Below are 15,000 nucleotides of genomic sequence, written 5' to 3' on the forward strand. Positions count from 1 at the left end.
AACAGCAGCATTTGACACCGTGGACCACAACACCCTCCTTCACCGTCTGCACTCCACCATTGGCCTCTCTGACACTGTCCACAACTGCACCACAAAAAGGCCTGGACGTCCATGGAAGACAACAGTGGTGGACGATCACAGGATCCTTTACATGGTAAAGAAAGAAAAAAACGTCACAACATCCAGCCAAGTGAAGAACAGTCTCCAGGAGGGAGGCATATCATTATCCAAGTGTATCATAAAGAGAAGACTTGAACAAATACAGAGAGTTCACCCAAGGTGCAGTGCAAACCATTCATAAGCCTCAAGAATAGAAAGGCCAGATTAGACTTTGCCAAAAAACATCTTAAAATGCTAGCCCAGTTCTGGAACAGCATTCTTTGGACAGATGATGATGATGAAGATCAACCTGTACCAGAATAATGGGAAGAAAAAAGTACGGAAAAGGCTTGGAACGGCTCATGATCTGAAGCATACCACATCATCTGTAAAAAAACGGTGGAGGCAGTGTGATGGCATGGGCATGCATGGCTTCCAATGGCACTGGGTCACTAGTGTTTATTGATGATGTGACAGAAGACAGAAGCAGCCGGATGAATTCTGAAGTGTTTAGGGATATACTGTCTGCTCAGATTCAGACAAATTCAGCAAAGTTGATTGGAAGGCGCTTCACAGTACAGATGGACAATGACCCAAAACATAGTGTGAAAGCAACCCAGTTCTTTAAGGCAAAGAAGTGGAATATTTTGGCCAAGTCAATCACCTCATCTCAACCCGATCCGAGCATGCATTTCACTTGCTGAATACAAAACTAAAGGCAGAAAGACCCACGAACAAACAACAACTGAAGACAGCTGCAGTAGAGGCCTGGCAAAGCATCACAAAGGAGGAAACCCAGAATTTGGTGATGTCCATGGGTTCCAGACTTCAGGCAGTCATTGACTACAAAGGATTCTAAACAAAGTATTAAAGATTTGCATTTTATTTATGATTATGTTAATTTGTCCAATTACATTTCAGACCCTGAAAATAGGGGACTGTGTATAAAAATGGTTGCAATTCCTAAACGTTTCCTACAATATGTTTGCTCAACCCCTTGAAGTAAAGCTGAAAGTCTGCACTTCAATTGCATCTCGATTGTTTCATTTCAAATCCAAAATTATGAAAATTGTGTCACTGTCCAAATATTTCCAGACCTAACTTTAAATACACCACGGGCCGGTTTCACAGACAAGGCTTAAGCCTAATCCTAGACTAAAAAACATCTTCAATGGAGATTTTACATTAAGCCTTGTCTCTGAAACCGGCCATACATGTACAAAAGTATGTGGACACAATTATCATCTGGGGCTGTTTTCATGGTTTGGGCCCCTTAGTTCTAGTGAAGGGAAATCTCAATAGAACAGCATACAATGCGATTCTAGAGAACTGTATGCTTCCAACTTTGTGGCAACAGTTTGGGGAAGGCCCTTTCCAGTTTCAGCATGACAATGTTACCATACACAAAGTGAGGTCCATAATGACATGGTTTGCCGAGTTTGGTCTGGGAGAACTTGACTGGCCTCCACACAGAGCTCTGACCTCAACCCCATCCAACACCTTTGGGATGAATTGGAACGCCGACTGCGAGCCAGTCCTTCACGCCCAACATCAGTGTCCGACCTCATCTCGTGGCTGAATGGGAGCAAATCCCTGCAACCATATTCTATATGTATGTATACAAAATTGTGGGCACCTCTGGTTTAAATGTTTGTTACAATTAATCTCCAAGTGGGGTTAGGGTTAGGACCTGAACACTAAATGCTACAAAGTTAAACATGACATCTTTCTGCACATTTTAAAGTTTCTTTTTATTTATTATATGTTACCTTTTGAGAAGATGATTACTAAGGCCCAGACCACGGTGATTTACTCATTGGGGTTTCAATGAGTCAGGTGAATATAATTCTGAATATATATATATATATATATATATATATATATTCTGAAGTGCCTTCTAAAGAACCTTAGAAAGAACCCGACAGCAGTGTCTGTTGTGTCTGGTGTTAAAAACCATGGGTTCCTCTAAACCGTTGTCCAAGGATGTCAGAATCAAGATAGTTCACTTCCACCATCTAGGAGAAGGCTACAAAAAACTCGTTTCAAACTACCCACTTCCACTGTCAGAAACATCATCAGAAAATTGAAAATAAATGGAACAAGTCAAGGCAAGATCTGGAAGAACAAGAACATTTTCAGATAGAATGGCCCGAGATCTGGTGAAAAATGCTGAGAAGAACGCTGAACACACATCACTGCAAAAAAGAGTAGCAGACACCGGTCTAGTTGTTCACAGGACAACAATACAGCGTACCTTAAACAACAAGACCTACATGACCGACATGGAAGCCTTTCCTAAGACCTCAACACAAAATTAAGCGTCTGAAGTATGCAAGCATCTGAAGTATTCTATATACTGTATATATATATATACATTTATTTATGTATTTTTGTGTTTTATTGAGTAAAATAAGTATTTCACCCCCTAGTAAAACATGACTCAGTACTTGGTGGAGGAACCCTTGTTGGCAGGCACAGCGGTCAGACGTTTCTTGTAGTTGGTCACCAAGTTTGCGCAGATCCCAGGAGGGATTTTGGCCCACTCCTCTTTGCTGATCCTCCCCAAATCCTTAAGGTTTGGAGGTTGTCACTTGGCAATCCACAGATTTTCTATGGGATTAAGGTCCGGAGACTGACTAGGCCACTCCATGACCTTAATGTGCTTCTTCTTGAGCCACTCCTTTGTTGCCTTCGCCGTATGTTTTGGGTCATTGTCATGCTGGCGGCGGCACCTTGTGGACGCTACAGGATTTCAATCCATTACGGCGTAGTGTGTTACCAATGGTCATCTTGGTGACTGTGGTCCAGCTGCCTTGAGATCATTAACAAGCTAGTTCAGTTATTTTTTTGCCTGAAAACAAAGAAAATGGGGGGGAAGATAGTGCTAGCACTAACAGTGCTACATGGATAGCCTAGCACTAGCGGTGGTAGATAGCTCTAGCATTAACAGTGGTCTAACAATGATGTGTGTGTAAGTAGCGATGGCCCTGACCTTATAACACCCTGCAGGTTTCAACAAATTACATTTAAGACCTTTTTAAGACCACTTTTAATAGAATTTAAGACCTACTGAGCAAGTATTGGTATTAGACTCACATTCGTTGATTCTTTTCATTAGCAATGCTGGATAATCTGTTATGTTGCATATAGAACAATGATAATGTAAGTTAGCCTACTCTATCAATTTCTTGATTCATTTCCATTGCTTCTCAACACAATACTAGATATAATAGCATAAATAACAGAATAAACTTACACACTTACTTGCACTCAAATGTGTACAGGTTCAAGTTTATTTGCAGCCTACATACTGAGATATATGACACACACACACACACACACACACACACACACACCTCTCACCACACACACACACACACACACACACACACCTCTCACAGGTGGGAGACACACACACACACACACACACCTCTCACAGGTACACACACACACACACACCTCACAGGTACACACATACACACATGTACACACATACACACACACACACACACACACACACACACACACACTTTATTTACTAAAACACACACACCGTTGCGGCCACTGCAAGTATGAAGAAATTCCTGCAGTCTGAAAAATATGTGCCTCCTACTTTCTCCCTGTGTGTTGTCAGACACACGGTGATTTATACCTGAGCGCTAGGTGAAGGCATTCAGGTGAGTATCTTCATTCATCCTGAAGGAAATTCTTGTGTGGGAGCCAGAATTCTTGCTGGTTGGTAGGGGGTGAAGTACTTATTTTACTCAATAAAACACACATATTTTTTCAAAATTCATATAATGGGATTTTCTGGGATTTTTTAAATATTCTGTCTCTCACTGTTAGAGGTAAGAACCTACCATTAACATGATAGACTGTTCATTTCTTTGTAAGGGGGTAAACTCACAAAATCAGCAGGGGGTGAAATACTTATTTTCCCAACTGTATGTGGGTTAGGGCTGTCTGATACCAGAATGATATGGTGCTGGAGAAAACCTGTCTGTCTGTCTGTCACACACTCACACACACAGTGTGTGAAAGAGTGTGTGTGGAGATGTTTCAGACTAGGTGAGGTGTGTGTGTGTGTGTGTGTGTGTGTGTGTGTGTGTGTGTGTGTGTGTGTGTGTGTCTGTGTATGTGTGTGTGTGTGTGTGAGAGAGTGTGTGTGGAGATATTTCAGACTATGTGAGGTGTGTGTGTGTGTGTGTGTATGTGTGTGTGTGTGTGTGTGTGTGTGAAAGAGCGTGTGTGGAGATGTTTCAGACTAGGTGAGGTGTGTGTGTGTGTGTGTGTGTGTGTGTGTGTGTGTGTGTGTGTTTCAGACTAGGTGAGGTGTGTGTGTGTGTGTGTGTGTTTCAGACTAGGTGAGGTGTGTGTGTGTGTGTGTGTGTGTGTGTGTGTGTTTCAGACTAGGTGAGGTGTGTGAGCTCCTTTGAACCTGGGCAGTGGGATCAAACACACATTAACATCACAGTAGAAACAGACCTTTCTCTCCCTCCCTCCCTCTCTCCCTCCCTCTCCCTCCTTCCCTCCCTCTCTCCCTCTCTCTCCCCCCCTCTCTCTCCCTCCCTCCCTCTCCCTCTCTCTCTCTCCCTCCCTCTCTCTCCCTCCATCCCTCTCTCTCTCTCCCTCCCTCCGTCCCTCTCTCTCCCTCCCTCCCTCTCTCTCTCTACATCACACACACACGCGGCCCCACCTGTCACAGACGCCAAACACAAAACCACTCAAGCTAGCACTTTTCAATGCCAGATCTTAGCTAATAAGTCTCTCTTAATCAACGATTAATCAATCTCTCTTAATAAAAACTACTAAACTTTTCAACAAGGCACCAATTCTTATTGAGTCAGCCCCCCCCAATTTCAGAATCTTAGATGTTGTTAGATCCCATAAGAAGGGAGATGGAATTGCCTCTTTTTTTCAGAGAAAGTTTTAACTGCAGAGACATTTTTTTATAGACACAATTTTTATAATTTGAATATCTTTCATCTATCTTTGTTTTTAAATGCCCCCCTCAAATCCTCTTCATAATTTTATGCAGACCACCCCAATACTCTACTATCTTTCTTTTTCAATGAACTTACGGAGCTCTCCATCATTACGACTGAATTTAATGGTTTAAACATTGCTGGTGATTCCAATATTCATGCAGATAATGTAGACACCAGAGGACACCTGAGCCAAAGAACTCTCTGTCCTTTTAAATGTTTTAGAACTTCAACAACATGTGAAACTCTTATCATCTTATCATCACCAAAGGCCTAGATATTTCAAATATTATTGTAACTGACATTGCTCTATCTTACCATTTTTGCATATTCTTTGACGTATCTATTTTCCCATTTATTCAAACTATGAATAACTGTTCATCGAGGTCTTTTCCCTAGCCCAAAACTTTTTCAACCTAAAACTCGTAGGCACTGCCTTAAACTGGTTTAGATCCTACAACTTTGTGTTAAATAAACAAATTAAAATGACATGTTTTTTAACACCAGGGACAGCGACGGAAACAAGTCGACTTTATCGCTCTATCCCTGACAATTACAAGCAGGATCATTGCTTGGCCTATGTATTTGTATTTTTGTCAATAAATCAAATCAAATCAAATGTGGGGTTCCCCAAGGATCTATCCTTGGCCCCCTCCTATTCAACCTCTACATGCCTACATGCCTCAGTCTACATGTCTACATCATAAAAAATAACAAAATTGCCTACCACAACTATGCAGATGACACTCAAATCTAATAGCCCTCTCACCGAACAACTATAGTCCCATCGACAATCTCTGAGAGATTGAAAGGATTGAATTCAAAGTACTCAAACTGTACTTGCATACAAATCACTGGTCTTGGACCAAAATACATATCAGATCTCCTCCCACCCTATATTCCAGCAAGGCCCCTAAGGTCAGCTGAGACTAATCAGCTTATCATTCCAAGAGTGAAAACAAAACACGGTGCAGCAGCTTTCAGTCACGGTGCCGCATGCTCCAGGAACTCCCTGAAGAAATTAAACAGGCCCAAACCCTAAACATATTTAAATCTAAGTTAAAATCCTTCATGTTTTGCAGCAGTTATGACTAAACACAAACACTTCTATCAATGTCTTTTTATCCATTAACCAGGGCTTGACATTAAGCTTTTTCAGGTACTTGTCCTTGTCCAAAAACGCTTTACCTTGTGATTTGCAACCTGCAATATTAAAGATGCTGGTACAATTTTCTAAAGATTGAGGTTGTACACATAAAACAGTTCAGTGGCTAGTGTAATGAGAAAAAAGAATAGACCTACACACTTTTGATCAAGATGGTTAATCAATCAAAACACTACACCATCCCCAATACACCATCCCCTTTACAAATCAATAAGTTACTCATTAACCTTTAATTTTTCCATAAAATAAATAAATAGAATGCAGGTACAAAAATACAAACAAATCACACTATACCTACTGTATAATCCTAATCCCCTCACCCTATACATCCCAACCCCAGTCCACACCCTCATCCAGCACCACACTTCCCAGGCAACACTGTACATGTTAATCATCCTCACCACTATCGTCTGAGTCATCATCACATGTAACACTATCCTCAGTTTCCTTAGACATATTTGAACAGTTTTGGCATTGACACAGATCTGTACATGACAGTTTTGCAGACACACAGGAACAAGGTTCTTGTCTCACATTTGCCTGGTTTGCAACTGCAGCAACACACTATCAGGGGTCGGATTTGTAGTCAGCCAGGTCACTGTTAACTCCCCATCCTCGACGTGCCAAAGGGGCACACATTACAGCTTTCAACGAATGTCTCATTATACAATGGGGGAAATACGTATTATTTGATGTGTTCAATACTTATTTCCCCCACTATAGCTGCTTGGTAATTTGCTCTTTTGCAGTGTTGGTACAAGGCGTCACTTGTCGGGGGTAATGGCCCACTGCTGGGTCCTCTGTTGCACCTACTATAACCCAGGCAATAAGATTGTACAGGTCAAGAGGAACTACAGACTTAGCTTCAGTAACATTGAGATCATCGGAAGTGGGTGGCCATGGGCATTCCATGCCAGAGGAGTCTCTAATAAGCATCTTTAAAATCAATGGTGCATTATAAAGTGTCCTTGTTTCATGTAAGTAAGTAAGTAGTAAGTAAAGCTTTATTTATATAGCACCTTTCATACAAGAAATGCAGCTCAAAGTGCTTTACAACAGGAATAAGAACATAAAGTGAATAAAAAACATATATGAAAACATATACATGCATAGAATGAATATAAAAGCAGGGGAAAACAGTAAAAAGAAAAGGTAAAGATCTAACTTTCCACATCCCTTTTATCACTTCCCACTGGCTTTCCACCAGCACCACGAACATCAGTTTTTGGAAAAGGTCTGTCTCAGTCTCTGTCTCTGTGTACGTTCTCAGTCTCTGTATACATTCTCAGTCTCTGTATACGTTCTCAGTCTCTGTGTACGTTCTCAGTCTCTGTATACGTTCTCAGTCTCTGTGTACGTTCTCAGACGTTCAGTCTCTGTGTACGTTCTCAGTCTCTGTATACGTTCTCAGTCTCTGTGTACGTTCTCAGACGTTCAGTCTCTGTGTACGTTCTCAGTCTCTGTATACGTTCTCAGTCTCAGTCTCTGTGTACATTCTCAGCCTCATGTGTAGTTTGTGGAGCAGATCTTTGCGTGGTTTCGCCACTCGTCACTGTCCACGCTTTCAGCCTGGCTTACCTCAGCTGACTCGGGTGTTTCTGGCTACGGTAGCTTATCAATCAGCTTATCAGCTAAACAGTGTCTCAACAAAAAACAGTTCACAAATGTTGCGCTTGCTGGGGGAGTGAAACACCAGCTGGGGGAAATCATGGCTCAACCTCCTTTTCAATTTGTCCTGTCTGCAATGTACAAATAAAATAAAAGATGGGTGTAAATAAAGACATTCACACTCAATTTTGTTATACCACCATCACATGTTTGTGAGAAAAATAATTAAATAATTGTAAATTTAAAATGTTTTAAAACAAAGCTGTATTTTTTCATAATGTACGTAAAGCACTTTGAAATACCCCTGGTGTATGAAATGTGCTATACAAATAAGCTTCCCTTGCCTACCTAGAACACATGTCCACACTAGCTAGTGTGCTACCTAGAACACATATCCACACTAGCTAGTGTGCTACCTAGAACACATGTCCACACTAGCTAGTGTGCTACCTAGAACACGTGTCCACACTAGCTAGTGTGCTACCTAGAACACATGTCCACACTAGCTAGTGTGCTACCTAGAACACGTGTCCCACCCATGACTACCATGGCAACTGCTGTTCCACACACGGCTACCATGGCAACCGCTGTGTGTTCTCCACTGTTGTTGGTTTCTAGCCATGTCACAGATTGTTACCTGTCAATCAAATTCTCCATGATGATCTCTTCACCTGACATGCACTCTCTCTATGCACACACACACACACACACACACCCACACCCACACCCACACACACACACACACACACCCACACACACACACACACACACACACACACACATACACACACACACACACACACACACACACACACACACACACACACACACACACACCAGGGTTCCCACACCTTCTGAAACATCAAATTCAAGCACCTTTCAAGGATTTTCAAGACTCAATTCCCTCAAATTCAAGGACCCAACACGGCATAGTTTGAGACAGATCTAGATGAGAATTGATATAATAGGAACTATCCACTCACAGACAACAATTAAAAAGAGAGGCTTGAATGTGTGAACCCTAGATGGTCTCTTGCCTTCTCTACCACAGCACAGCAAAACAATATATTGTGAAATATGTGTAAAGTTAAGCAATACAGAGACTTATTTACTAGTTGACGAGCTAAGTATTTTTTTAGAAAAAAAAAATCTTTTTTTTAGAGAGAGAGAGAGAGAGAGTGGAATTCAAGCACTTTCAATGACCCATGTCTATTTTCCTGACCTTGATTTTTTTTTTCGAATTCAAACTTTCAAGGATTTTAAGGACCCGTGGGAACCCTGACACACACACACAGACACATTCACGCATGATTCATACACACCACACACACATGCACACATACACACACACACACACACACACACACACACACCGAAATGGCCGCTCACTGAACACATCCATCAATCATCGCACCGTACGCCCTGGGCTGGCTGGCTGACTCCCTGACAGACTCATCTGCTACAACAACAAGCTCATACACACACACACACACACACACACACACACACACTCACCTGCTACAACAAGCTCATACATACACACACACACACACACACACACACACACTCACCTGCTATAACAACAAGCTCTGTGTGTCAGGGAGCCAGCCAGCCCCTGTGGTAGGGTTAGGGTTAGGTAGGGTGGGCTAGGGTTAGGTAGTAGTAGTAGTAGTAGTAGTAGTAGTAGTAGTAGTAGTAGTAGTAGTAGTAGTAGTAGTAGTAGTAGTAGTAGTAGTAGTAGCAGTAGTAGTAATAGTAATAGTATAGTAGTAGTAGTAGTATAGTAGTAGTATAGTAGTAGTAGTAGTAGTAGTAGTAGTAGTAGTAGTATAGTTTTTGTAGTACAGTAGTAATAGTGTAGTAGTAGTTGTAGTAGTAGTACAGTAGTAGTAGTGTAGTATTGACTCACCATGCCGTGGTTCAGCCACTGGGGGATGAAGTTGTCCAGTAGTCTGGGGTAGACCAGGTCTCTGTCGTACAGGTAGAGGGCCCAGAACATGGTCACCACGAACTGGAGACAGACAGGGACACACAGGTTAGGGTTAGGTACAGGTAGGTACAGGTTAGGGTTAGGTACAGGTAGGTACAGGTTAGGGTTAGGTACAGGTTAGGGTTAGGTACAGGTAGGTACAGGTTAGGGTTAGGTACAGGTTAGGGTTTGCAGGGCAAGCGCGGAATATTCGATTAGTATATTCGCGATTAAAAGGAAAGCCTTGTTCAGGCAACTCCTGATTAGGATTCAAGCCTCAAGTGATTCCTTGAATGAGAATCAGGCTTGTGTCATCAATGTTCACACAAACCCGAATTGGAAATTCTCGATTTGGGCGCGTGCTCGCAGGCAGAAGGAGCCCAGAAGAGCCGATGGTCGAAAAGATACTAGACTGGAACTAAAGAAGATACTAGACTGGAACTAAAGAAGATACTAGACTGGAACTAAAGAAGATACTAGACTGGAACTAAAGAAGATACTAGACTGGAACTAAAGAAGATACTAGACTGGAACTAAAGAAGATACTAGACTGGAACTAAAGAAGATACTAGACTGAAACTAAAGAAGATACTAGACTGGAACTAAAGAAGATACTAGACTGGAACTAAAGAAGATACTAGACTGGAACTAAAGAAGATACTAGACTGAAACTAAAGAAGATACTAGACTGGAACTAAAGAAGATACTAGACTGGAACTAAAGAAGATACTAGACTGGAACTAAAGAAGATACTAGACTGGAAAGTGACAGCTCAGCGGTCCTACTTATTGATCTTTACGAAGACGGAAAATAAGATGGAAAATAGTGCAATACTGCCGCAATTAACAAGGCGAGGGAAATGGTTTGGCAAGAAATTGCTGACCGATTAAATGCGTAGGTAATACTAGCCCCTACTTATTGTTTTATATTTTGTTCATATTTTAATGAATGAATATTCACTACTGTGGTGATATCAGCAGCAGGCTATACACGGTCAGATGATTACGATGGCATAGTGGTATCAACCGCTGCCATAGTATCAAATCGTCGTTTTAAGACGGGGGTTAAAATCCCTCTTCTGACACACTTTTGACTGCATTTCATTGTCTGATGCTTGTACTCTATAACAATAAAGTTGAATCTAATCTAAAAATGTATGGATACAATTATGGTGTAGGCTAATTTACGAGAACTGACACGATTACAATGATGTTTGAAGCCTTTCTGACTAGTAAATTATGTTTTATTCTAACTGGACCCTGGATTTGGCATAGATTCTTTTTTCTTATGATTACTGATGGATAGATGATTCACTTACTTAGACAGATGTATATATTGTAAATCGATTTGCATGAAGGCTTCGGTTAAATGTAAAAAAAATAAAAAATCTTCACACTATTAAACTACCTATCGATCTATCTATCTATCTATCACACTTTCAAAATATCTATCTATCACACAATCAAACTATCTATCTATCTATCTATCTCGTAAAAAGTGGGAACTAATATTTCCTAAAAGACACTTGACGGAACTGTTGTTCGGGATTTAGTTTCTGCCTGTGAGACATTTTTGACAAACGTATTACTTAAACCTGACCGTAAACCTGGTCGCTACCACGTTTGTTCTGAAGGATTGGTTGCATTGCATAGCAACCAAGCAGGGAATTATTTGCGCCACATTCATGGAACGGAACTCGAGCTGAAATAAGCGCGAATTAGAAAAACTAGCCAGGATTTGATTTAAACGCCCTTCTAGGAATACCCCCCAGGTATGACACGCTTCCCACTGATTTGTGTTATGAATGTCATGATGATTGCAATCACTTTTTATTGTCAAAATTGCCAAATTTGCGCAGCTCCGCTGCAAATACAGAGAGTCAAGAAGGGCGTAGCGACGAGCTCAACCTCCGCTGATTGCGCAAGCCCTCAGAACCGGAAATAATAAACAATAAACTGTAACAAAAAGGCAGCGAGGGGGGGTGAGCCCAGTCGGGCTCCATTCAAGTCATTGACGCGCTCTCTCCCTCCCCCTCCTTCCAGCTATCGAGCAGCAAACGTCCAGCGCTCCCAAAAAATGTAATGTATCTGTAGAAAAGGCTCTAGAAATTATAGGGTGTATGTCACTTTAAGACATTCGCCAGTTGGGGGAAACCCTGTGTGTACCCGTCAGTTTGGTGTTACGTTGTGAGAGGGAGCGTGTCGGGGGGTTGAGAGGAGTTCTGTAGTTCATCGTTTATCATATTATAGCCTACTGAGTTACTTACCAGTTAGAGACAGTATTATAGCCTTATTTACAGACGATCCAGTATTAACGATGAATTGAGAATCAAGGACCCCAATTGAAATAAGCCAGTGGCTTTCTTGGGTTTTTATCCTGTTAGTTGACCTTGTATGTAATATGTACTTTCATGTACCTACTTCTGCAAATCTTCTAATAAAGTTTTCAATCAATCAAAAAGACGTTCAAGCATTAAGTAAATGACCAAAAAGTAAGTGCCTATTTCTCTGTTGTTAGCGACCATATACGTTGTGAGTTTAGCCACGCACTTGTATGTGCACAGAGCGAGTATAACTGTTTCCATATGTCATTATGATGCTCATGTTGTAATTGATTAAGAGAAGGTTGTTCGCTATTATATTTCCTATGTTTAAGTTAAAGTAGCATTGTTTATGCCGCTGTAAAGATTGAATTGAATAGCGTCTCCATGCCGCGAGTGAATGTCAGTTGCACGTGGATGCCAGTATGTAGTAGCCTCATATAACACAGGGTAGCGCCATTTTCCTTTATTTAACCTGTTCAAGTACATACAATGTGAAGCGTTTTATTTCATTTGAACCAGAATATTGTTATCTGTAGCCTAAGTTGCTGTTTATGTAAATAAGCAATGTACCAGTGTTAAGTTGAATGAGCCTGATGTCGCTTTATTTGGTTTCCTTTCAGACTTATGAATATTATTATAATAACTACATCTATATGTGACAGGTTTTGATTAATAGGTCCCCATCTCGGCCATTGTGAAACTTGTAATCGAGCCAAACAAGTCTTGTTGTGAAAAAATGTGTTTTCCGGTTTTTGGCATAGGACGACAAACGAAGCGATGAAGAACCCACTCGATATCATATCCAACAGTTTTACATTCACTAAATACCTACATTTAGTTAGCAAAGTCGGGTGGGGGGTATTCGTGTGACAGTGTGTGTAGCCACGCCCACCCCAGCTGTATGTTAAGGAGCCACCTGCGTTTGTTGACAAGTTTACAAGATGTAGGCTCAAGCTCTCGCTAATGCTATCAACAGAATTTCATAAGCAGGCAGAAATATCGACAGTGGGCAATTAATTAACTCCTTAATATTGGACTATACATAACGGGACCTCCGAACGGGAACTCCGAACTCCGAATCTGACGATGACAGATGACAACGGAATTTCAGACATTGATCTCCACTTCACTTTCATGGGACAGTCGTCTACAGACAGACCTTCTGCTGTGTTCTTGGGTAAGTTTTAGTGAGTTACATGTGTTGTATACTATTTTGTGTTGTTTACTTAGGATAGCCAAACAGTTATTTGTTGTTTTGTGAGTAAGGTAGATAGAGCCGTTGTTAGCATCAGTTATCAGACCACTGAAACTGCTCAACACAATTACACCTTTCCGCATCCATATGTGTCTGCGGACACCAACCTAGAGGGTGCCACTTGTGAGGTGCACATCTTCGCAGACGCCTCCGAGCAAGCTTACGGAGCCGTGGCCTACATGAGGACTGAAGACAATGAAGGTCAGACCCACCTGTCCTTCATCCTTGCTCGCTCAAGAGTAGCCCCACGACGTCTGCATTCCATCCCCAAAATGGCTGATCTTCCTGCTGCCCGTCTCCGACTACACAAACCAGCCTTCCACTCTACGGGTGGGAATTGTGTTGGGCCCATGTTGGTGAAGGTGGGCAGACGCCATGAGAAATGTTGGGGGATTATATTTAAGTGTTTAACAACCAGGGCGGTACATTTAGATCTCCTCAAGAGTATGGACACCGACGCCTACCTGATGGCCCTGAGGCGATTCGTCGCCAGAAGAGGAACCCCTGCGGAGCTGTGGTCAGACCAAGGTACCAACTTTAAAGGTGGGGAACGGGAACTGAGAGAGGCCTTTGCAAGCATGGCGCCAACCCTGCAGAAACAACTCGCCCGCCAAAGGAGTAAGTTCCAGTTTAATCCCCCAGCAGCCCCACACTTTGGCGGAGTGTGGGAGAGAGAAGTCCGCTCTGTCAAAGCTGCACTCTACACCTGCGTAGGGGCCCAACCTGTGCAGGAAGATGTCCTCCTGACAGTGCTCCTGGAAGTCGAGATCATCCTCAACTCCAAACCACTGGGTTATGTATCTGCTGACATTGCGGACGCTGACCCTGTGACACCAAATAGTCTGCTCATGGGGCGGCCCGATGGATCGCTCCCCCAAGTGGTCTATCCTGAGTCGGAGATTCTGAGCCGCAGACGGTGGCGGCACTCACAGATCCTTGCTGACCAATTCTGGTCCAGATTCATCAGTGATTACCTCCCCAGCCTGCAGACCAGGCAGAAATGGCACTCTTCTCCTCCTGAACTACTGGATGAGGCAGTTGTTATGCTGGTGGACCCGCAGCTGCCTCGGGCCCTATGGCCCATTGGACAGGTAGTCAAGATTCACCGCAGCGACGATGGGTACATCCGATCAGCTGACGTGAACATCAAAGGACATGTGTACACCAGGCCGGTAGCTCGGTTGGTGATGCTACCGGGTCTCCCGTCGGGGGAGGATGATACCCCTCTGAGCACTGGACCCCCTGAACCTGATTGAGAAGCCTTTTATGGCGCTTTTCCATTGACCGGCCCGGCACGGCTTGGCACGGCTCACTTCGGCACGCTTTTGAACAGTTCTGGGTATTGACGCTTCTCCATTATACTGAGCGACCCGGGACAAGGAGGAGTTACGTGTCATAAGAGCACTTCACTGTAATAAGTGCCGCTATACAGCTCAACAGGGGAAATGCTTTTTTTTGTTGGTGAACTACCGTAATAAGCCTAGAAAAGTTCAACTGTTCAAAAAGTGCAACTTCTCTGCTTTCAGAAACTGTTTGAATTTTTTAGATTGGGCATATAGTTCACGAATTACGGTAGTTTGAAGGAACAATCCTGTC

The 15,000-nt window shown here is 42.5% G+C and overlaps 1 protein-coding gene across 1 annotated transcript in view; it reads right to left on the minus strand.

Moving 5' to 3' along the window:
- The window catches only part of aig1 (androgen-induced 1 (H. sapiens)), a gene marked incomplete at both ends in the record, with an annotated part of 38,023 nt that overhangs the window by 5,765 nt on the left and 17,258 nt on the right, over window positions 1-15,000 (minus strand). The window contains one exon of the mRNA XM_080527418.1: window positions 9,767-9,868. Within this exon, the coding sequence (XP_080383544.1) occupies window positions 9,767-9,868 (102 nt within the window). The remainder of the gene's footprint in view (window positions 1-9,766; window positions 9,869-15,000) is intronic.

The sequence above is a fragment of the Nansenia antarctica genome (genome assembly GCF_963989245.1).
Source record: "Nansenia antarctica genome assembly, chromosome: 3".
Classification (NCBI taxonomy): domain Eukaryota; kingdom Metazoa; phylum Chordata; class Actinopteri; order Argentiniformes; family Microstomatidae; genus Nansenia; species Nansenia antarctica.